This window comes from Anomaloglossus baeobatrachus, chromosome 1 (genome assembly GCF_048569485.1).
Source record: "Anomaloglossus baeobatrachus isolate aAnoBae1 chromosome 1, aAnoBae1.hap1, whole genome shotgun sequence".
NCBI classification, from domain to species: domain Eukaryota; kingdom Metazoa; phylum Chordata; class Amphibia; order Anura; family Aromobatidae; genus Anomaloglossus; species Anomaloglossus baeobatrachus.
Window position 1 is genome coordinate 578,465,801 of NC_134353.1, and position 23,333 is coordinate 578,489,133.

A 23,333-nucleotide genomic window follows, 5' to 3' on the forward strand; every position below is an offset into this window, starting at 1 on the left:
AGCGACAAGGACAAAGAGTGCATCCGAGCGGCGCAGAGGCGCCGTGCGGGAAATGTAGATTCTGAGTGCTCTCACCAGATCCAACAAATGCAAATCCTTTTCACATTGATGAACTGGATGCGGACACAAAGAAGGTAAGGAGATATCCTGATTGAGATGAAAGGGGGATACCACCTTAGGGAGAAACTCCGGAATCGGGCGCAGAACCACCTTGTCCTGGTGAAACACCAGGAAGGGAGATTTGCATGACAGCGCTGCTAGCTCGGACACTCTCCGAAGAGACGTGACCGCTACTAGAAAGGTCACTTTCTGCGAAAGGCGAGAAAGGGAAACATCCCTCATAGGCTCGAAAGGCGGCTGCTGGAGAGCAATTAGAACCCTGTTCAGATCCCAGGGCTCTAACGGCCGCTTGTAAGGAGGGACGATATGACAAACCCCTTGCAGGAACGTGCGTACCTGAGGAAGTCGTGCTAGGCGCTTCTGAAAAAATACAGATAGCGCTGAGACTTGTCCTTTAAGGGAGCCGAGCGACAAACCTTTTTCCAACCCGGATTGCAGGAAGGAAAGAAAAGTAGGCAATGCAAACGGCCAGGGAGAAACTCCCCGAGTAGAGCACCAAGATAAGAATATCTTCCACGTCCTGTGGTAGATCTTGGCGGACGTTGGTTTCCTAGCCTGTCTCATGGTGGTAATGACCTCTTGAGATAATCCTGAAGACGCTAGGATCCAGGACTCAATGGCCACACAGTCAGGTTCAGGGCCGCAGAATTCAGATGGAAAAACAGCCCTTGAGACAGCAAGTCTGGTCGGTCTGGTAGTGCCCACGGTTGACCCACCGTGAGATGCCACAGATCTGGGTACCACGACCTCCTTGGCCAGTCTGGAGCGACCAGGATGGCGCGGCGGCAGTCGGACCTGATCTTGCGTAGCACTCTGGGCAACAGTGCCAGAGGTGGAAACACATAAGGAAGCCGGAACTGCGACCAATCTTGAACTAGGGCGTCCGCCGCCAGAGCCCTTTGATCGTGAGACCGTGCCATGAAAGCCGGGACTTTGTTGTTGTGCCGGGACGCCATTAGGTCGACGTCCGGCATCCCCCAGCGGTGACAGATCTCCTGAAACACGTCCGGGTGAAGAGACCATTCCCCCGCGTCCATACCCTGGCGACTGAGGAAGTCTGCTTCCCAGTTTTCTACGCCCGGGATGTGAACTGCGGATATGGTGGATGCCGTGTCTTCCACCCACATCAGAATCCGCCGGACTTCCTGGAAGGCTTGCCGACTGCGTGTCCCGCCTTGGTGGTTGATGTATGCCACCGCTGTGGAGTTGTCCGACTGTATTCGGATCTGCTTGCCTTCCAGCCACTGTTGGAAGGCTTGTAGGGCCAGATACACTGCCCTGATTTCCAGAACATTGATCTGAAGGGTGGACTCCTGCTGAGTCCACGTACCTTGAGCCCTGTGGTGGAGAAAAACTGCTCCCCACCCTGACAGACTCGCGTCCGTCGTGACCACCGCCCAGGATGGGGGTAGGAAAGACTTTCCTATTGACAATGAGGTGGGAAGAAGCCACCACTGAAGAGAATCCTTGGCCGCCTGAGAAAGGGAGACGTTCCTGTCTAGGGACGTCGACTTCCCGTCCCATTGGCGGAGAATGTCCCATTGTAGTGGACGCAGATGAAACTGCGCGAAAGGGACTGCCTCCATTGCTGCTACCATCTTCCCCAAGAAGTGCATGAGGCGTCTCAAGGGGTGCGACTGGCCCTGAAGGAGAGATTGCACCCCTGTCTGTAGTGAACGCTGTTTGTCCAGCGGAAGCATCGCTATCGCTGAGCGAGTATGAAACTCCATGCCAAGATATGTTATCGATTGGGTCGGGGTCAGATTTGACTTTGAAAAGTTGATGATCCACCCGAAACTCTGGAGAGTCTCCAGCGCAACGTTCAGGCTGTGTTGGCACGCCTCTTGAGAGGGTGCCTTGACAAGTAGATCGTCCAAGTAAGGGATCACAGAGTGACCCTGAGAGTGCAGGACTGCTACTACTGCTGCCATGACTTTGGTGAAAACCCGTGGGGCTGTCGCCAGTCCGAAAGGCAGGGCTACAAACTGAAGGTGTTCGTCTGCTATAACGAAGCGTAGAAAACGCTGGTGCTCTGGAGCAATCGGCACGTGGAGATAAGCATCTTTGATGTCTATTGATGCTAGGAAATCTCCTTGAGACATTGAAGCGATGACGGAGCGGAGGGATTCCATCCGGAACCGCCTGGTTTTCACATGCTTGTTGAGCAGTTTTAGGTCCAGAACAGGACGGAAAGACCCGTCCTTTTTTGGCACCACAAACAAATTGGAGTAAAAACCGTGACCTTGCTCCTGAAGAGGAACAGGGATCACCACTCCTTCTGCCTTTAGAGAGCACACCGCCTGCAGAAGAGCATCGGCTCGGTCGGGGGGCGGAGAAGTTCTGAAGAATCGAGTTGGAGGACGAGAACTGAACTCTATCCTGTACCCGTGAGACAGAATGTCTCTCACCCAACGGTCTTTGACCTGTGGCAGCCAAATGTCGCCAAAGCGGGAGAGCCTGCCACCGACCGAGGATGCGGAGGGAGGAGGCCGAAAGTCATGAGGAAGCCGCCTTGGTAGCGGATCCTCCGGCTGCTTTCTTTGGGCGTGACTGAGCCCGCCAAGAATCTGAGCTCCTCTGATCCTTTTGAGTCCTTTTTGACGAGGAGAATTGGGACCTGCCGGAGCCTCGAAAGGACCGAAACCTCGACTGTCCCTTCCTCTGTTGGGGTTTGTTTGGTCTGGGCTGAGGTACGGAAGAATCCTTACCCTTGGACTGTTTAATGATTTCATCCAATCTCTCACCAAACAGTCTGTCCTCAGAAAATGGCAAACTGGTTAAGCACTTCTTGGAAGCAGAATCTGCCTTCCATTCCCTTAACCACAAGGCTCTGCGTAAAACCACGGAGTTGGCGGACGCCACTGCCGTACGGCTCGTAGAGTCCAGGACAGCATTAATAGCGTAAGACGCAAATGCAGACATTTGAGAGGTTAAGGACGCTACTTGCGGAACAGATGTACGTGTGACAGTGTCAATCTGCGCAAGACCAGCTGAAATAGCTTGGAGTGCCCATACAGCTGCGAATGCTGGAGCAAACGACGCGCCGATAGCTTCATAGATGGATTTCAACCAGAGCTCCATCTGTCTGTCAGTGGCATCTTTAAGTGAAGCCCCATCTTCCACTGCAACTATGGATCTAGCCGCAAGCCTGGAGATTGGAGGATCCACCTTTGGACACTGGGTCCAGCTCTTGACCACGTCAGGGGGAAAGGGATAACGTGTATCCTTAAGACGTTTGGAGAAACGCTTATCTGGATAAGCGTGGTGTTTCTGAACTGCTTCTCTGAAGTCAGAGTGGTCTAGAAAAGTACTCAATTTACGCTTGGGATACCTGAAATGGAATTTCTCCTGCTGTGAAGCTGACTCCTCCACTGGAGGAGCTGGGGGAGAAATATCCAACATTTTATTGATGGACGCTATGAGATCATTCACTATTGCGTCACCATCAGGTGTATCCAGATTGAGAGTGGTCTCAGTATCAGAATCCTGAGCAGCTACCTCTGCGTCATCATACAGAGAGTCCTCCTGCTGGGACCCTGACCAGTGTGATGAAGTCGAGGGTCGCTCCCAGCGAGCTCGCTTAGGCTGTCTGGGACTATCATCCGTGTCAGAGCCTTCACCCTGGGATGCATGGGACCCCCCCGGAGCACGGATTTGTTCCAAATGAGGGGGGCCAGGGAGCTGAGTTACCGGTCTGGACTGCAAAGTCTCTAGGATTTTAGTCATAGTCACAGACAATTTATCAGCAAAAACTGCAAACTCCGTTCCTGTCACCTGGACAGTGTTCACAGGTGGTTCTCCTTGGGCCACCTCTAGCAGAGACCCCGGCTGAGCAAGTGCTACAGGGGCCAAACATTGCACACAATGGGGGTCAGTGGCACCTGCCGGTAGAACAGCCTCACATGCGGTACAAGCAGCATAGAAAGCCTGTGCCTTGGCCCCCTTGCTTTTTGCGGACGACATGCTGTTGTCTAGCAATCTAGGAGGGTATATAGCCAAGAATAGCGACCGTACAGTGCAATGTATAGCATACAAGCATAAAGTACAAATGAACACTTCGGCACTAGTGGGGTAGCACCTCAGGTGCTGCTTACCGCCCGCTGAAAAGCGGGTGTGTGGTCGCCAGAATCCCGTGTCTGGGTCTCCCAGAGCTTGTCTCCCCTCTCCAGCTCAGACTGCAAACAGGAATGGCTGCCGGCGTCCTGTGAAGAGGGGCGGGCCGTGGGCGTGCCCCAGACAAAGTGCGGGAAACTGGCGTCCCACTGTGCCCAGTGAGGGGGCTGGAGTATGCTAAGCAGACTCCAGCCCTCGGCGCTGACGTTCTGAGCAGCGTCCCGCCCTTCCCCTGACTGGCAGGCCTGGGGGCGGGAACGAAACGAAACTAGGCCGCAAAAGCCGGGGACTCGATTTATAAGCGCGGCCGTCGTATAAGCCCGGCCAGCGCGGAAGTCCCCGGCGCACCACAAGTCCCAGCCGCGCCGCAGTGTAAAAAACCGCCAGCAGCGGCCGGCGCGGCAGTTCCTAATACATAAACTCACTCAGCAAAGCTGCAGTGAGTAATAGCACAAGCGCGCCGCGCTGCTGCCCCCGGCGCACTAACACACCCAGCAATACTGGTGTGTGTGTGCGCGATTTGCACGGGGACACAGAGTACCTTCATGTAGCAGGGCCCTGTCCCTGACGATACTCAGCTCCATGTCCAGCCGATTCCAGGGGCTGTGGATGGAGCACGGCCTCAGTGCCTGGAGACCGATAGGGCTCTGGGTGAAGTGGGATCCTAAGGGGATGGGGAAGGAAAGCAGCATGTGGGCTCCAGCCTCCGTACCCGCAATGGGTACCTCAACCTTAACAAACACCGCCGACAAAAGTGGGGTGAGAAGGGAGCATGCTGGGGGCCCTAGTATGGGCTCTCTTTTCTTCCATCCGACATAGTCAGCAGCTGCTGCTGACTAAACAGTGGAGCTATGCGTGGATGTCTGACCTCCTTCGCACAAAGCATGAAAACTGAGGAGCCCGTGATCCCACGGGGGGTGTATAGGCAGAAGGGGAGGGGCTTTACACTTTTTAGTGTAATACTTTGTGTGGCCTCCGGAGGCAGTAGCTATACACCCAATTGTCTGGGTCTCCCAATGGAGCGCCGAAGAAATGCATGAAAAAAGAAAAAAGCAGCAAAAGTACATGTACACATGGCCTTCTGATGCTTGCATAGAGTGTTAGAACAAGGCCCCATAGGCTTTCATTGTAAATTAGACTTCTGGCTCACACAGCGTAGAATGAGCCTGCATACGTTATAAATAAAAGCACTTCACAAGTTTGTTGTAGTGTTTGTATTGTTTTTCGTTTATTCTTGTGTTGTGTAGTTCATTGGCTACGCCTGGAAATGTATGAATATTTACATATGGGAGTGAACCGTCGCCTGTCAATCTAGTGTGTATAAATGGAAAAGAGGTTGTTACTCTTCAACTTGTGTGATCGTGTCAGTATTCACGAGACAATGTCAGACTGTACATCTCGACACTACAACAATACCCAGCAGTCAGTTTGTTCATGCATTTCTAGAGGGCATAAAATACAAATCACCACAATGTATATTTACCATGAAATGACAATACCAGAGCATCTTTTATCTAAGACAATCTGATAGGTTCTCCTAAACTAAATGCATTAATCCTTTATTTTAATTTTTTTTTTCGTTTTTTCCTGTAAAGATGCTTGACATTTTTTTTTTTTGCAAGACTCTGTTGTGCAAAATATTTGTGACTTGGCACATTACGCCAGTTCTGTCCAGCTTCGTCAACTTTTTGAACAAAGTGGAGAACTTAACCGGGAAGGGACATGGCCAAGAGTCCAGCAAATTCATCAACCGTATTCACTTTGTTGTCAAATTTGTCAAAACACCGCCAACCCACCTCCGGAAAGGTTTTACTTTAGGTCTATAGCAAAACATTTCCGGAGGTGGGTTGGCGGTGTTTTGTTCATGGAAAATTAAAAAAAAAAAAAACAAAACAAAACAAAAAAAAAAAAACATCTCAGTACGCTGAATGAAAGCCTAATTTGAGATTAACAAACACTTCCAGCAGCGCGGACAATGCAGGTAATCAGACACAAGCGCAGCGCGATATTCACCCACAGGGATTTTCACGTCATTTTCCGAGCCCGAGGTTTCGCTCATCTCTTGTAAAGGAGTACAATAAAAGCAACTATCAAAAGATTGTAGGATAGAATATAATAGACAGGAGGAAGTTTAGCTTTAGTAGATAAAAAAAAATCTTGGCAAGGTAAACTGGATAACACACAATATGTGTCATATTATATTATATAATATATATATTATATTATATAATATATATATTATATTATATAATATATATATTATATATATATATATATATATATATATATATATATATATATATATATATATATATATATATATATCCATATATATATATATCCATATATTATAAAACAAACCACCACTTGCCATTAAATGCTTACAAAAACCGCCCCAAGGTTCATGCTATGTAGTGGCAAACTATCAGTGAATCATGTGCCTTGTAATCTCCCCTCCCCCTCATCAAGGTTGGCATGAAAAATGCATGACTTAATTAATCGGGGCCTAACGGTCCAACTCAAAACAGTTTGTGCAACCAGTTACTCTAAAAATTTGGCGACGTTTGCAAGTTGTGAAAACAATTTGAAAAATGGGTGAAGCTTAAAGCGAAAATTTACACTAGTCCATGACTGGAGTACATTTGCCTCAAGTGCACAATTCCTGAACGATGAGGCAGATTCATGGAAAACACCAGTCGTGATGACTTGGCCCCTCAAGTATACCTCTTACTGCCTGCACTGAGACCACCTGGTAATCCACAATGTTGGCTCAGAGTTTTAAGATCATTATAATAATATGCAATTTTCTAACGATGATCATGTGATACGGCACTCTAAAATACTGTACTGCAGAGTGTAGTGATGCAATTAGTGTGCGGAAACAGACATACACACAAAGATGCAATACAAAAGGTTTTTCAATAAAATTGCATTACCAATACTCCTCATACCTAACAAAAACATTAAAATGCTAAAAAGTAGTTTTATTTTTGTAGAAGACCATTTAGTGCAAACTAACATGCTGCAACTTTTTTTTGACCCTCACTATTGCTTCAGTTTAATGGAAATTACTGATCTAATGTGAAACCTCACAGAAGGCAAGGACACCGCAACATCACTGAAAAACATTGGAATCCAGAAGGACAGATACAGTAATGCCATGATTTCACCATAACTCATGGGCGGCCCAATATCGCCAAGGGCATAGCTTAGGGGTATACAGCCTGCGACCTGTAGGCCACAAGGGGCCGGTGATGCTATTCTGGGCAGCTGCCAATCTTATGGACAGAAAAATGCTTGACAGACTGGACAAAAGAGTAGTGGCAAACAGCCGAGGAGTAGGAACCGGCAAGAAGTAAAAGGTGCACTGTGTAGAGCTCTCTACATGGCTCATACATCAAGACAAAGGGGTCACTTACTCCTTTCCGAGAAGCCACATGGATTATATAAATTAGACAGGTGGTTTTCAGTGTCTGCGCCTTTCTCCATTGTAGCTTATGGGAGTTCTGAATCATTAGGCAGTAAGCAAAATAAAAAACCCATGACCTATTGTAGTCATGTGCATGCATCCCCTCTACCGCTTTAGGATCCATTCACACAAGATTATTTTTTACAAGGATTTAGAAAAGGATTTTAATACAAATGCACATTAAAATGCTTCAATTACTCTTTGAAGGGCAATTACAAAATGAAGGCGGCAGCCAACTTGTAAGAAACCCGCATCCCCATAGAGTTCACTATATCTATTTCATGACTGGATATCCTCTTTTAACCTATTTTTGAGTGGACTTGCCTAAGAGAATTACAAATGGCTCTTCAGCTAAGAAATCAAATTAATCTCAAGGTAAAAGGGGACCAATAACCCAGCAGGAGAAGGATACAAATTAATCTTTAGGAAAACAATTAAGTGGATTGATACATCAATCTCAATTACAATGCTCCTCTGCATGGCTAGAAGTTTACAAGCAATAAAGTAAATTAGTAATAGAAAAACGTACAGAGGAACTGAACTAAAAATGGGTTGTATCCCAATGAACAGCCAAACCAAACTTGCAATACAGAAAATACAAAGAAAGAAATCACAAGCCTTCTATAAAAACTAATCATTATAATTAGGGATGTTCAAATACCACAAATATTCGCCGAATAGATCGCCGCTATTCGACTATTCGCAAATATTCGATGCGCAAAGTAAGTCTATGGGAAACCTGAACAACAACTATTTCGGCCTTCCCATAGACCGACATTGCGCATCGAATATTCGCCGGATATTCGTGGTATTCGATCATCCCTAATTATAATTAAACTACATCAAGCTCACCAGCCCAAGTTTTATGGAAAATATTGTGTAATGGCAAATAAATTACCTCATTCTGCTCCTCATGTTCCAGAATAGCTTGCAGAAATGCCCTTCTTTCATGTCCTGACGATTTCTGATCAAACATGCCCGCCTGAATGACTTTCTGATCAACATTCAGCTTATATTTAGCTGCTGCAAGAATCTTCTCCTCCACGCTGTTGACCGTGCACAAACGCAACACGCGCACCTCGTTCTGCTGACCGATCCGGTGTGCTCTGTCCTGTGCCTGCAGGTCCTGCAATCCATCAACATACACAGCTATATCATCAGTAGAATAAGACACCACTTCAGCACTCCAAGAGGACCTATAACTGGATGTTTTTAATTAACTGCTCTGTAGCTTCCACCATCGAATTGATGCTGTAGCCGAGCATGGGACTGTTCTGGACACTAGAAACTGCTCTACATTTGTTTTCAAAGCATTGTATACTGCTCTGTTGCTTAGACCATTGAATTGATGCAGTAGCAGAGCATGGGACTGTTCTGGACAGTAGAAACTGCTCTACATTTGTTTTCAGAGCATTGTATACTGCTCTGTTGCTTAGACCATTGAATTGATGCAGTAGCAGAGCACGGGACTGTTTTGGACAGTAGATACTGCTCTGCATTTGTTTTCTGAACATTGTATACTGCTCTGCATCTCGCTTCAGACTTTTAGAGACTTCCTTACGGAGCTTTAAAGAGTGCATTGCTAAATCATATCCTGTGAGGTTTTCAAGAGACTTTCCTTAAAGAATTTGATATTTTCACTGTGTTTATGGACTTTATTGGTTTTTGTCTGCACTTGTTTGCTAATCACCGTGTGTTACAATACAAACTATCACCTTTAAACCGGGTTCAGCCGTGTCTTTGCTCCACGCAAATAGATTCGAGTTATCCATTATAATTATTACAGTGCCCCTCCATTTCCAAACTATGCCTGGGCTGTTTCTTGTTATTTGAGCTAGTTTTAAGGGATATATTAGAGGGAACTCTAATTCCTACAATATTATAGAAGGTAGTTTGGGATTTGATCTTCTTTGACATGAGATTCTATTCTATTTAACAACAATCACAAAGTAAAGCAAGAACTATAAACTGGTTTGTATATTTGAAAGAACCAGATTGGAAAGCACAGATTTCAGACCCAAACTCTATTAAACATCTTAGAGATGAATGGTAATCAGCTGCTGCTCAGATCTGGAACAGAACATCTATATATCCACTAAAACAAAATGTAGCAAAGTATCTAGTCAACAATACATACTATTATGGCAGAAAGTAACAACTTATAAAAAAAAAAAGTTCAAATCAATGAAGGTTTTATGGACAGTACAACAGCTAACATGTCAAAACTCATGGCTAATGGCGGACGATAGTGACAAATGGGATAAATATGCTAGCACTTTGTTTTCTTGGACTCTTTTCCGAGAGACCTCGGGTTGGACATCTTGGCTCAGATAGGGGGTTTTGCCTGGGTCTTTCCCCCTACAGGTTCTGATATGTAGCTAATGTTCGCAACATGCGAATAAGTACGTCCATCTCTGCGAGGAAGCTCTTTGGGCACCCCATCTACCCCTTCATCTTCTCAAACCCCTCTCGCTCATTCTTTTCTTCTATCTTTTTCTTTTTTATTTCTTTTTTCTGATTCACAATTTGTCGTTACATTTAATATTGATATACATAATGTTTCCATAAGATTACATTCCATAGTAAGGTCTTAGGCAAGGTCTACTTTAGTTGGTATATCTTATCTGCTTTATTTTCTTAACAGACTGTCACATTCTTGTGAGAGTATTCTTTTGATATAGCATTTTCTGAATGAACCAAATATTTAGATAAGTTTCAACATTATTATTATTATTCTCTTGCATGTGTTATATGCAATATCTTGTTTACTATGCCTTTAAATTCAATAAAAATTTACTGAAAAAAGAAAAAAAAAAAACAACCTCATAACAGCAGTAATAGTCCTAGCGCTCCTGTCATTTTGTTCAGTCTGTAAAACAGGGCCACAACAAAATCCCACCAAATAGCTGCTAGCTATGTACTGTCCATACTTCTTTGGGGGGGGGGGGTTCTTTTGCATTTTATTCAAACGATGGAAAGGCTTTAAAATAAAAAAATTTAGAATCAAAGTTTCCAAACCTGATGAGGATTCCAATCACTGTCAAAAATCACAACTGTGTCCGCAGCCTGCAGGTTCAACCCCAAGCCGCCAGCCCTGGTACTCAGCAGAAAAATGAAGTACGGAGAGCCTTCTTCATTGAATTTCTTCAGCAGTGCAGCACGATCCTCTGACTTAGTGGTACCTTTTTATTTATAAAGAAATAAAATTAAAAAAAAAAAAAAAAAAAAAGAAGAAGGAAGAAATACAAAAGTCTGTAACTCGCCGCACATTTTAGTTTCCCCCTAGGATCCCAAAAAACTGACATTTTTAGAATCTAAGAAACATCACTAACAAGATAATAAAAAGCATTTACATGCTTAAGAAAAAGTAAGTACTTTGCATAATATAATATTCGGTATATAGTGCCATTTATGCCCGTTCTAAGTATAACATTTGACCAGCAAATATCAAGCACTTTACCTGCAAATACCAGAACAGTTTACAGATGTAAAAATATAACTTTTCATAAAAGATATTTAACAATCAGCAGATACAAACCATCAAGTCGAAGGTAAAGGAAACTTCGAAAAGCAAAATAGTCTTCCATGATCGTCATGAGTGAAGTCATCTGACAGAAGAGCAAAACCCTGTGATTTGTGGCTCGAAGCTTTGGTAGTATTCGATCAAGTAACTCGAACTTTCCTGACGTCCTATAGAGATCAGGCCTGACAGAAAAAAATATATCATTAGTAAACTTCATAGTAACTGATCTAAAACAAGATATTCAGAAATAACTGGATTAATAAGTACTATATGGATTTCTACAAAAGTTCAGCAGTAGTCACAACTACACAGGGATACGTGAAGATTTAGACTATACGTTACCCATTGATGATCCCATTTGAATATCCAAGATGTTCAGCAAAAGATTCCTGTAAAAACAAGTAAACTATATTTGGTATATGGTTTTTGATGTTCTCCAAAACCAAAGGATATACACATTGAGTGTTTTACAAGGTTTGCGCGCCATGAATATACTACCGACACCGTCACTTGACAAGTGGACAACATTTAGCAGAGCTGCATTGAAAGGGACAATGCTTGAGATGCAAAAAAGGTGGCCCAAACTGTGGCAAAGTTTTGGCACAAATTTGTTTTGCAAAGTAAGCAAACTAATACATTGTGTAAACTTACACTAGACAATCTAAAGGTGTATCAGATGTACTGACCAACATGAAATTGTGGAACCAGAGAAAGAAGAAATACTAGCTAGAATGCGGTTTGAAAGGACTGCTGGCAACAGTGTAAATAAATTGCCCCTAAAGCAATCAATAGGGCTTCAATATATATTAGTGGTCTCAAATTAAAACCTGTGTAATATGCAGCAAATCTCTGCAGCCAAACTATGTCCACCCCAGTGACAAACACATTATGAAGAATCATGAGGATTTGGGCAGGTTTGGCTTCTCAAAAAAGGATATATTCTTTAATTAATCTTTAACACACAATTAAAGGGGTTCTCAACAATTGAGAAAAATTCAAGAAGCTTAAAAATACGAGGGGCTACTGATAAGTCTTTGGATTTGTGATTTTTTTTTTGCTTCTATGGTAAAGAATGTTTAACCACATGAAAGCTTTATGTGTCTATATGTTTTCACAGTTGAGGGTTTGTTGTTTATGGCAACAGTGTTCTATGCACACGGGAAAACAAAATGGCAGAGTCTAATGCGATATTCACAGGAACTGAGAGCAGAGGAGTGATAAAATTCTTGTATCTGCAAGGAAAGTCCGAGAAGGATATTCATGGTGATGTGTCGCAGACATTGGGGGATCAGTGCCCTTCATATTCCACAGTTAAGAACTGGGTTGACAAATTTAAAACTGGCCACTTCAGCAACAATGAGGAGTGTCCTGGACGACACAGAGTGGTTGTTGTTCCTGAGATCGTCGATTCTGTGCACAACCTCATACTGGAGAATCAACGAATTTCAGCTAAAGCAATAGCAGACATCATGGGGATTTCCCATGAACAAGTTTGTGTCATTATCTATGAATATTTGGACATGAAGGTATCTGCAAAGTGGGTCCCCAAATGTGTGACAACAGATCAGAGAAGCATGCGAGTGAAAACTTACCGGTCCATTTATGAGTGTTTCTGGACTGATAAGAACTTCCTAGATCGACTGGTCACTATGGATGAGACCTGGATTTATTTGTATGACCCTGAAAACATGGAGCAGTCAAAAGAGTAGAGATACAGTGGTTCTCCTGGTCCAAAGAAGTTCAGGGTGCAAAAATCAGCCACTAAGGTGATGACGTCTGTGTTCTGGAATAAGGAGGGCATGCTGCTAGTGGACTACCTTCAAGAGGGTTCCACCATCAATGCAAGGTATTACACTGAACTTTTGGACCAATTGAAGGCAACACTAAAGGCCAAAAGGCACGGCAAGCCGCCCAAAGCAATCTTGTTCTTGCAAGACAACGCCTCCGCTCACACTGCACAAGCAACCACGGCAAAACTGGCAGAGCTGGGCTTCCAGCTGGTTGACTACCCAACGTAGTCACCAGATCTAGCTCCCGACGACCATTATTTGTTTCCAAACCTGAAGAAACATCTTAAGGGTGTGTTGACATCAGGGGAGATTATGTGGTATAAAAGTTTCATCATCCTCGCTCACTTCTTTCTGAGTAAAGACAAAGACTTATCAGCAGCCCCTCGTATATGTACTTCGCAATTAGCGTTGCACCTCTTGACGATCATCTGGAATCAACATATGGCGAGTGCATCACGTGAACGCTGCAGGGTTCAAAATTTGCTTGGGCAGCTTGAACAAAATATGTTAGACGTGCTGATACACATACATACATACATACATACATACATACATATATATATATATTTGTATGTATGTAAAAAAGAGAATTTTGGTTTACTTACCGTAAATTCTTTTTCTTATAGTTCCGTATTGGGAGACCCAGACATTGGGTGTATAGCTTCTGCCTCCGGAGGACACACAAAGTACTACACTAAAAAGTGTAGCTCCTCCCTCTGAGCCTATACACCCCCTGGAGAACCATATCTAGCCAGTTTAGTGCAAAAGCTGAAGGAGAATAGCCACCCACAAGTAAAGACAGAGCAAGAACCGGAACAACCGGAGACTCTGTCCACGACAACAGCCGGTGATAACACGCGGAACAAGAAACTGCCAACAGGCAACAGGGAGGGTGCTGGGTCTCCCAATACGGAACTATAAGAAAAAGAATTTACGGTAAGTAAACAAAATTCTCTTTCTTTATCGTTCCTATGGGAGACCCAGACATTGGGACGTCTCAAAGCAGTCCATGGGTGGGAATAAACAGAAAAACTGAGAAGTAGGCAGAGCCTAACTTCACAAATGGGCGACAGCCGCCTGAAGGATGCGTCTGCCCAAGCTCGCATCTGCCGAAGCATGAGCATGCACTTGGTAGTGCTTTGAAAAAGGTATGCAGGCTAGTCCAAGTGGCAGCCTGACAGACTTGTTGAGCCGTAGCCTGGTGCCTGAAAGCCCAAGAGGCACCGACAGCTCTGGTCGAGTGTGCCTTGATCCCTGGCGGGGGAGGCACCTGAGAACACTGGTAGGCATCGGAAATGGTCGACCTAATCCAACGAGCTAAGGTCGGCTTAGAAGCAGAGAGGCCCTTACGCCGACCTGTGGTTAGCACAAAAAGAGAGGTGCACCGCCTAAGAGCAGCGGTGCGAGACACATAGATCCGGAGCGCCCGCACCAGATCCAGAGTATGCAACGCTTTTTCAAAGCGATGAACAGGAGCCGGACAAAAGGAAGGCAGGGAAATGTCCTGGTTAAGGTGGAAAGGAGAAACCACCTTAGGGAGAAAGTCCGGAGTCGGACGGAGAACCACCTTGTCTTGATGAAAAACCAAAAAAGGTGACTCCGAAGAGAGCGCAGCCAAATCAGAGACTCTCCTGAGGGAAGTTATGGCCACTAGAAAGACCACTTTCTGTGAAAGACGAAACAAAGAAACCTCCCTAAGAGGCTCAAAGGGGGGTTTCTGCAAGGCCGTGAGGACCAAATTGAGGTCCCAGGGATCCAAGGGCCGCCGGTAAGGCGGAATGATGTGAGACGCGCCCTGCATGAAGGTGCGCACTTGAGCCAGCCGGGCGATACGCCGCTGGAACAGTACTGACAGAGCCGAGACTTGTCCCTTGAGGGAATTGAGGGAAAGTCCTAGCTGCAGACCGGACTGTAGAAAGGACAGAAGGGTCGGCAAGGAAAAAGGCCAAGGAGCATGGCCGGAAGAGCGACACCAGGACAGGAAAATTCTCCACGTCCTGTGATAGATTTTGGCCGAGGAAGACTTCCGGGCCTGAGTCATAGTGGAGATGACTTCAGGAGGAATACCAGAAGCCGTCAAGATCCAGGACTCAGAAGCCACACCGTCAATCTGAGAGCCGCAGAATTCTGGCGGAAAAACGGACCTTGTGAGAGAAGGTCTGGACGGTCCAGAAGATGCCACGGCACCTCTACGGACAGATGGAGCAGGTCTGGGTACCAAGCTCGCCTGGGCCAGTCCAGAGCAATGAGGATGACCCGACAGCCCTCCATTCTGATCTTGCACAGAACTCTGGGCAAGAGAGCTAGAGGGGGAAACACGTAGGACAGACGAAACTGGGACCAGTCTTGAACCAGAGCGTCCGCTGCAAAGGCCTGAGGATCGTGGGAGCGAGCCACGTAAACCGGAACCTTGTTGTTGTGACGGGATGCCATTAGGTCCACTTCCGGAGTGCCCCACTTGCGGCAGATTGATTGAAACACTGCTGGATGCAGGGACCACTCGCCACTGTCCACGGTTTGACGGCTGAGATAATCTGCTTCCCAGTTTTCCACGCCTGGGATGTGGACTGCGGATATGGTGGACTTGGAGTCCTCCGTCCATTGAAGGATGCGTTGACCCTCCAACATTGCCAGGCGGCTGCGTGTCCCGCCTTGGTGATTGATGTAGGCAACCGCTGTCGCGTTGTCTGACTGGACTCGGATGTGCTTGCCCGCCAACAGGTGGTGAAAGGCTAGGAGAGCTAGAAGCACAGCTCTGGTTTCCAGCACATTGATCGAGAGGGCTGATTCGGACGGAGTCCAAGTGCCCTGCACTCGGTGGTGGAGACATACCGCTCCCCAGCCGGATAGACTGGCATCCGTGGTGAGGATCACCCAGGACGGGGCCAGGAAGGAGCGCCCCTGAGACAGAGAGAGGGGCCGAAGCCACCACTGAAGAGAGCTCCTGGTCTGTGGCGACAGAGCCACTAGCCTGTGCAAGGAGGAAGTCCGCTTGTCCCAACAGCGGAGAATGTCCAGCTGCAGAGGACGCAGATGGAACTGGGCAAAGGGAACAGCCTCCATTGACGCCACCATCTGACCCAGCACCTGCATTTGGTGCCTGATGGAATGACAGCGGGCCCTCAGCAGAGAGCGCACCGCCAGTTGAAGGGACTGCTGTTTGACTAAGGGCAGCTTCACAAGTGCCGGCAGAGTCTCGAACTGCATCCCTAGGTACGTGAGCCTCTGGGTCGGAGTCAGAGTGGATTTGGGCAGATTGACAAGCCACGCGAATTGGGCTAGAGTGGCGAGAGTGAGCGAGACACTCCGCTGACAGTCTGCGCTGGATGAAGCCTTGACTAGAAGGTCGTCCAGGTAAGGAATCACTGCCAACCCCTGGAGGTGCAGAACCGCAACCACTGCTGCCATGACCTTGGTGAATACCCGAGGGGCCGTGGCTAACCCGAAGGGGAGAGCCACGAATTGGAAATGTTCCTCTCCGACTGCAAAACGTAGCCAACGCTGGTGTGAAACTGCAATTGGCACATGCAGATAGGCATCTCTGATGTTGATGGATGCCAGGAAATCCCCTTGGGTCATTGAGGCAATGACTGATCGCAGAGACTCCATGCGAAAATGCCGCACCTGAACATGCTTGTTGAGAAGCTTGAGATCCAGGATGGGCCGGAAGGAACCGTCCTTTTTGGGGACTAGGAAGAGATTTGAGTAGAAACCTCTGAACCGTTCCCGGGCGGCAACCGGTACAATTACTCCGTTGGCCTGCAAGGATGCCACGGCCTGAGAGAAGGCGGCGGCCTTGGAGCAGGGGGGAGTTGACAGAAAAAATCTGTTTGGCGGGCTGGAAGAGAATTCTATCCTGTAGCCGTGGGAGATGATATCCCGCACCCACTGATCGGAGACGTGTTGAAACCACACGTCGCCAAAGTGGGAGAGCCTGCCACCGACTAAGGACGTTGCTGGCGCGGACAGATCGTCAAGAGGAGGCTGCCTTAGTGGCAGCAGCTCCTGCGGTCTTCTGTGGACGCGCTTTTGGGCGCCAGTTGGATTTCTGGTCCTTGGCTGAGTTAGTGGACGAGGCCGAGGGCTTAGAGGACGACCAGTTGGAGGAACGAAGGGAACGAAACCTCGACTGGTTCCTACCCTGGACAGGTTTCCTGGTTTTGGTTTGTGGCATGGAAGTACTCTTCCCGCCAGTAGCTTCCTTAATAATTTCATCCAGTTGTTCACCGAATAGCCTGGACCCAGCAAAAGGGAGCCCAGCAAGGTACTTCTTTGAAGAAGCATCTGCCTTCCACTCTCGAAGCCACAAGATCCTGCGGATAGCAAGGGATTTAGCCGAAGCCACCGCAGTGCGGTGAGAAGCCTCCAGCATGGCAGACATGGCATAGGATGAAAAAGCGGAAGATTGGGAAGTTAAGGCAACCATTTCGGGCATAGATTCCCTGGTGAGCGAATGCATCTCCTCTAGAGAGGCAGAGATGGCTTTGAGAGCCCACACTGCTGCAAAAGATGGGGAGAACGAGGCCCCTGCCGCCTCATATACAGATTTCGCCAGAAGGTCAACCTGGCGGTCAGTGGAATCCTTAAGAGAGGTGCCATCAGCCACTGATACAACGGTCCGGGCTGAGAGTCTAGACACTGGGGGGGTCTACCTTTGGTTAATGAGCCCACTCCTTGACCACCTCAGGTGGAAAGGGAAAACGGTCATGAGAACCACGCTTTGGGAAGCGTTTGTCAGGACAGGCCCTAGGCTTGGTCACAGCGGCCTGAAAACTGTAGTGGTTAAAGAACACACTCCTTGTCCTCTTAGGCAAGGTAAACTGGTGCTTTTCTGCCAGAGAGGGTTGCTCCTCTGATACTGGCGGATTGAGGGCCAGTACAGAATTAATGGACGCAATCAAATCACTAACATCTGAGTCACTTTCGGACACATCAATGGGGCACATGGAGGTAGCCTCCGAGCCCCCAGTAAAGGCATCCTCCTCGTCCGGCGAGTCAGCTTCTGAAACAGAGCCGCGGGACGAGGAAGGAGAGGGAGCCCTGCGTCTCCTTTTAGGAGGACAGGGTCTGGGACCAGATGATGAATCCTCTGTGAGCTCCGCTGAGAGAGCCCTAGCAGCAGAGGCACCCTGTGAAGGGGGCTGATGCATGTTCAGCAAAGTCCGGGACAGCTGTCCCATGGAGTCGGCAAAAGACTGGGAGATTGACCTAGAGAAGGATTCTACCCAAGCCGGGGGTTCTGCCACAGGAGCCGGAGCAGCCGGAGAGACCACTGGGGGTGCGATTCCAGGCTGAGGCATTGTCAGGTTAGAGCAGGCATCACAATGTGGATATGTGCTCGGTTCAGGCAGCACGAGCTTACATGCAGTGCATACTGAATATAGCTTTGGAGCCTTGCTCCTCGTGTGAGACATGCTGCTGAAGTGGGGGCTCTGCCAGAGTGACCCCCAGAGAGTATATACAGAGGCCCACAACCAGAGGTTGTGGCGTACCAGACCGCTGGAGCAGTGTTGTGTGCCCTCCAGATCCCGAAGCCCGGACCCCCAAGCACCTCAGCAGGGATGCTGCAGCCAGTGCTGATTGCAGAGAAAACGCTGATAAAATGGCGCCGGAGCGAGGCCAACCCTGAGAGCGGGATCTGCAGGGCCAAGGAGACTTACAGGGGAGGAGACATGTACTCAGTGAGGAGTGTCCCTCCCCTGTGCAGAACGGCCGCTGGGCGGAGCCACACTGTCCCTCTGCATGAATGACATGCGAGGGCAGTGAAACCGAAAGTAGGCCTCCGGCGAATCCGGGGCCTAAATTTGAGCGGTGCGGCCGGCGCGCAGGCACCCTCAGCGCGGTTCTCAGGCGACAGCCAGAGAACCGGCCGGAACTGTCAGAAAAATTACTCAGCACACTCCCCACATAATAAAGTACAGGGACCCCCAGAATATAAACGTCTCAGGTACTTAGCTTGCTGAGACGCAGGGCCATGTCCCTGGGGATGAGTGCTCCGTCCAGCAGGATCCTGAAGGGCTGCGGATGGAGACCGGTCTCCTGCAAAGCATGGAGAACCGTGCTGGCTCCCACTTCAAGCCAGAGCCCGAGGGATGGTGAAGGAGCGCGGCATGTAAGGCTCCAGCCTTGGAATCAACCTTAACAGCACCGCCGACACAGTGGGGTGAGAAGGGACATGCCGGGGGTCCAGACTTGGACCCGCTTTTCTTCAAAATCTTTCCAAAAATGAAAAATCAGATGAGAATGCATGTGTGGATGTATGCCTCCTGAACACAAAGCAATGAACTGGCTAGATCTGGTTCTCCAGGGGGTGTATAGGCTCAGAGGGAGGAGCTACACTTTTTAGTGTAGTACTTTGTGTGTCCTCCGGAGGCAGAAGCTATACACCCAATGTCTGGGTCTCCCATAGGAACGATAAAGAAAGCACCTTTCTCACAATGGACACATTTGTTGTCCTCACAGAGCAATGATGTGACTTTGCCATAGTCATCTATTAGTTATCACAGTCATGATATAAATACACGTTTCTAATGGGGTTTTGTTATTTTTTTTACTTTTAATTAAATTTAGGAAACAATTAAATGACTGAGACTTAGCTGCTGTATAATAATAGGTGCTTAGAGAAATGAGACTTGCCTCAATGTGTTGGAATATGAAAGGATGGTTACAGATCTTCCGCAGCTGCATGATGGTATTCATTAAAGTCTTGGCGCCACCTTTCCCCTAAAAGAGAATATAGAACACTAATGTTAATGCCATGTCACAGACAAGCAATTGTATAAAATTGTAATCATTAATACCACAAATGTTACTTATTTACAACAAACCACAACACAGACTAAAACATATAGCCCCTGATTACAAAAAAAAAAAAAACCAAAAAACAGTTTTTGCCATGTTTTTTAAGTATATTTTTACAGTGTCCATTGGAGTGGTTAACTAGGGTAACTGTGTTGTAGCTCGGGTTGTTCCGGATGTGGAGATACCAAGCATGTGTGCACTTTTGTTTATTTTACAAACCTATATATATTTAGTGGTATATTTTTGCCATTTTTTTCAGTTTTTTATAAATATATTTTTTACACTTTTTTTCCCTTTTTTTTACATAGCCCCTATTAAGGGCATTAAATTTCATTAGTCTGATCACTGGTATAATGTATTGCAATGCTCCAGCATTGCAATACATTATACTCATCAATGTGACACTAACCGAAGCCTCTCAGGCCATGCTATTGGCATGTATCCAAAACAGCAGACAGCATCCCAGGGGTATTTCCCATATTCTTTATTCCATCAAAAATGTATGCAGCGTTTCGCCCTACAAGTGGGCTTTTTCACGTTTTTGATGAAATAAAGAATATGGAAAATACCCCCAGGATGCTGTGCACTATTTTGGATACATTATAGATGCCAAGTGAATCCCTTTGTTTGATCTGCGTCCCTATTCCTTTTTTAAAGGATTCTACCTAAAGTGCTGCAAACATCCCGGCTTGCTGTACATGCTATTGGCACGGTCTAACAGGCCTGCCGTAGCTGGCTGACACACTCCCTTTCCCAGCCTCTGACAGTATGATCTTTATGTCATTTTGCTGGAACCCCTTCCCAACCATGACACAAATTTTTATCAAATCTTGAGAAGAGGTTAATAAATTACATTTCCCATAGGTCTACTTTACATCTGCATTATTTTTCAACATTTTATCATTTTGTTAGGATGCTAGAAGAGTTAAAATTTTAACACCAATTTGTTATCTTTTCAATTTATACAACCTATTTCTTTAGGGGCCTATTCAGATTTAAATGGCCTTTAACCCCTTAACGACCCTTGATGTACTGGGTACGTCATGGTGACATGGTGCTAAACAACCCATGACGTACCCAGTACGTCATGGCGAAATAGAGGCCCCGGAGCCCCGGTGAGTGCAATCGGTTTACAAAAACCTTAGATTCGGGGAGGAGGGGACCTTTGCCTAACCTCAGGAGGGGTGGTGCCTCCTCCCCGGACCTACGGAGGCTGTGATTGACTGACAAACACCGCTCAGCTAATCACAGCCACTGTAATATTTCAGCCATTGAAAATGGCTGAAACATTGAAATTCAGCCCTGATCAGTGCAGCTGTAGCACTGGCCATTGGCTGGAGCTGGGTGATCAGTGCTTCACCCGCCCCCAGCTCTGATTGGAGATCGGTCTTGTGACCGATCTCCCCAATCACCGTGGATCTGGGGCCAGAGACCGCTCCCCTCCGCTTTACTCTGTCCGTGGAAGCCGAGGGGAGTTATCCCTGCAAGTGCCCTGGTAAGCCCCTGGCCCCGATCCGCTGCCACTGCCGCCGATCCACCGCCAATCCCCCTATGCGCTGCCACCGATCCACCGCCGATCTCCTCTATGTGCTGCAGCCACCTCCATCTGCCACCACTCCCATCAGCCGCTGCCCCCCTCCGTGATCTCCTGCCCGCTCTTTCCCATCCTCATCTGCTGCCCCCTAGATTATCCATTTATAACATCTTTTTTTCATGCCACCTAGTCCCCATCACTTTTTGCAGCACATCCGTGCGTGCTGTTTTTTTTTTCTGTAAACTAAGAAAGAAATACAAATAAACTTAGTTTAGGGCCAGTAAAATTATACTGTAGTAATCGGCAACTACAGTATTTTTTACTGAATATTGTAAGGGTGAGCCCAGTGCCACACGTTAGAGCGATGCATATGGGGTCTCATAACGCATCATCCGGCACGGTCGCTCTCTTCCAGACAGGAGTGTGCGGCTGTGCCGGATGATGCGATGCGAGATTCGTGCATCGCTCTCACGTGTGGCACTTGCCATAGTGTCAGTTGCAGGCACTCATTTTATTATTTTTTTTTACTGACGTCCATATTTTTTATTTCGCCAAACTAATTTTTTTTGAAGGGGGGGGGGGTCTAGTGTCCAAAATGGGGTCACGTAGGGGAGCTCCATTGTTTAGGCACCTCAGGGGGGTCTCCAAATGCAACATGGCGTCCGCTAATAATTCCAACCAATTTTGCTGTGAAATGGCGCTCCTCTTCTGAGCCCCGCCATGCGCCCAAACAATTGATTTCCTCCACATATGAGGTACCTGTGTACTCAGGACAAATTGCACAATACATTTTATGGTGCATTTCTTCCTGATAGCCTTGTGAAAAAAAAAAAGCTACCTAGTTGAAGCAACAGTTTTGTGGTAAAAAAAAAAAAAAAAAAATTTTCTTTTCACGGCTCAACGTTATAAACTTCTGTGAAGCTCCCAGGGGTTTAAAGTGCATATCAAACATCTAGAAAAATTATTTGAGGGCTCTAGTTTCCAAAATGGGGTCACTTGTGGGGGAGCTCCATTGTTTAGGCACCTCAGGGGGTCTTCAAACCCGACATGGCGTCCGCTAATGAGTGCAGCTAATTTTGCACTCAAAAATTCAAATGGCGCACCTTGCCTTCCGAGCCCTGCCATGTGCCCAAACATTTGATTTCCACCACATATAAGGTATCTGCGTACTCAGGAGAAATTGCACTATACATTTTATGGTGAATTTTTCCTGATACCCTTGTGAAAATGCTAAATTGTATGGCTAAAGTAACATTTTTCTGTAAAAAAGTAAAATTTTCATTTTTTCCTTCTACATTGCTTTGGTTGCTGTGAAGCTCCTAAAGGGTTAATAAACTTCTTGGATGTGGTTTTGAGCAGAGTGAGGGGTGCAGATTTTAGAATGGGGTCACTTTTGGGTATTTTCTGGCGCCTAGGTTTCTCAAATCACTCTAAATGTGATGTGGTACCTAAGAAAATTTTTTTTTGCAAATTTTGTTGGAAAAATGAGAAATTGCTAATGAACTTTGAACCCTTTTAACTTCCTAACGAAAAAAAATGTTTCAAAAATTGTGCTGGTGTAAAGTAGACATGTGGGAAATGTTATTTAGTAACTATTTTGTGTGACATCTCTCAGATTTATGGGTATAAAATTTCAAATTTAGAAAATTGCGAAATTTTCAAGTTTCACCAAATTTCCGAAATTTTCACAAATAAACGCAAAACATATTGGCCTAAATTTACCACTGACATGAAGTACAATATGACACGAAAAAACAATGTCAGAATTGCCAGGATCCGTTGAAGCGTTCCAGAGTTATAACCTGTCAAAGTGACACTGGTAAAAATTGCAAAAAATGACCGAGTCTTTAAGGTGAAAACAGGCTGGGGGCTGAATGGGTTAAGGAAACCATTTATAGGAAACTGCACAAAAATGATATTATAAAAACTGCACTGCTCAAATACTTCAAAACTGAAAGAAATTTAACCCTTCAGGTGCTACAC

General features: G+C 46.5%; 1 protein-coding gene across 7 annotated transcripts in view; it reads right to left on the reverse strand.

Moving 5' to 3' along the window:
- Positions 1-23,333, reverse strand: part of SMARCA2 (SWI/SNF related BAF chromatin remodeling complex subunit ATPase 2) — a 382,091-nt gene that overhangs the window by 124,519 nt on the left and 234,239 nt on the right. For all 7 annotated transcript variants that reach the window (XM_075317706.1, XM_075317698.1, XM_075317689.1 and 4 more), the window contains exons 22-26: positions 19,652-19,738; positions 11,568-11,614; positions 11,241-11,407; positions 10,721-10,884; positions 8,601-8,828 (exon numbers count right to left, since the gene is read on the reverse strand). In XM_075317706.1, the coding sequence (XP_075173821.1) occupies positions 8,601-8,828; positions 10,721-10,884; positions 11,241-11,407; positions 11,568-11,614; positions 19,652-19,738 (693 nt within the window). The remainder of the gene's footprint in view (positions 1-8,600; positions 8,829-10,720; positions 10,885-11,240; positions 11,408-11,567; positions 11,615-19,651; positions 19,739-23,333) is intronic.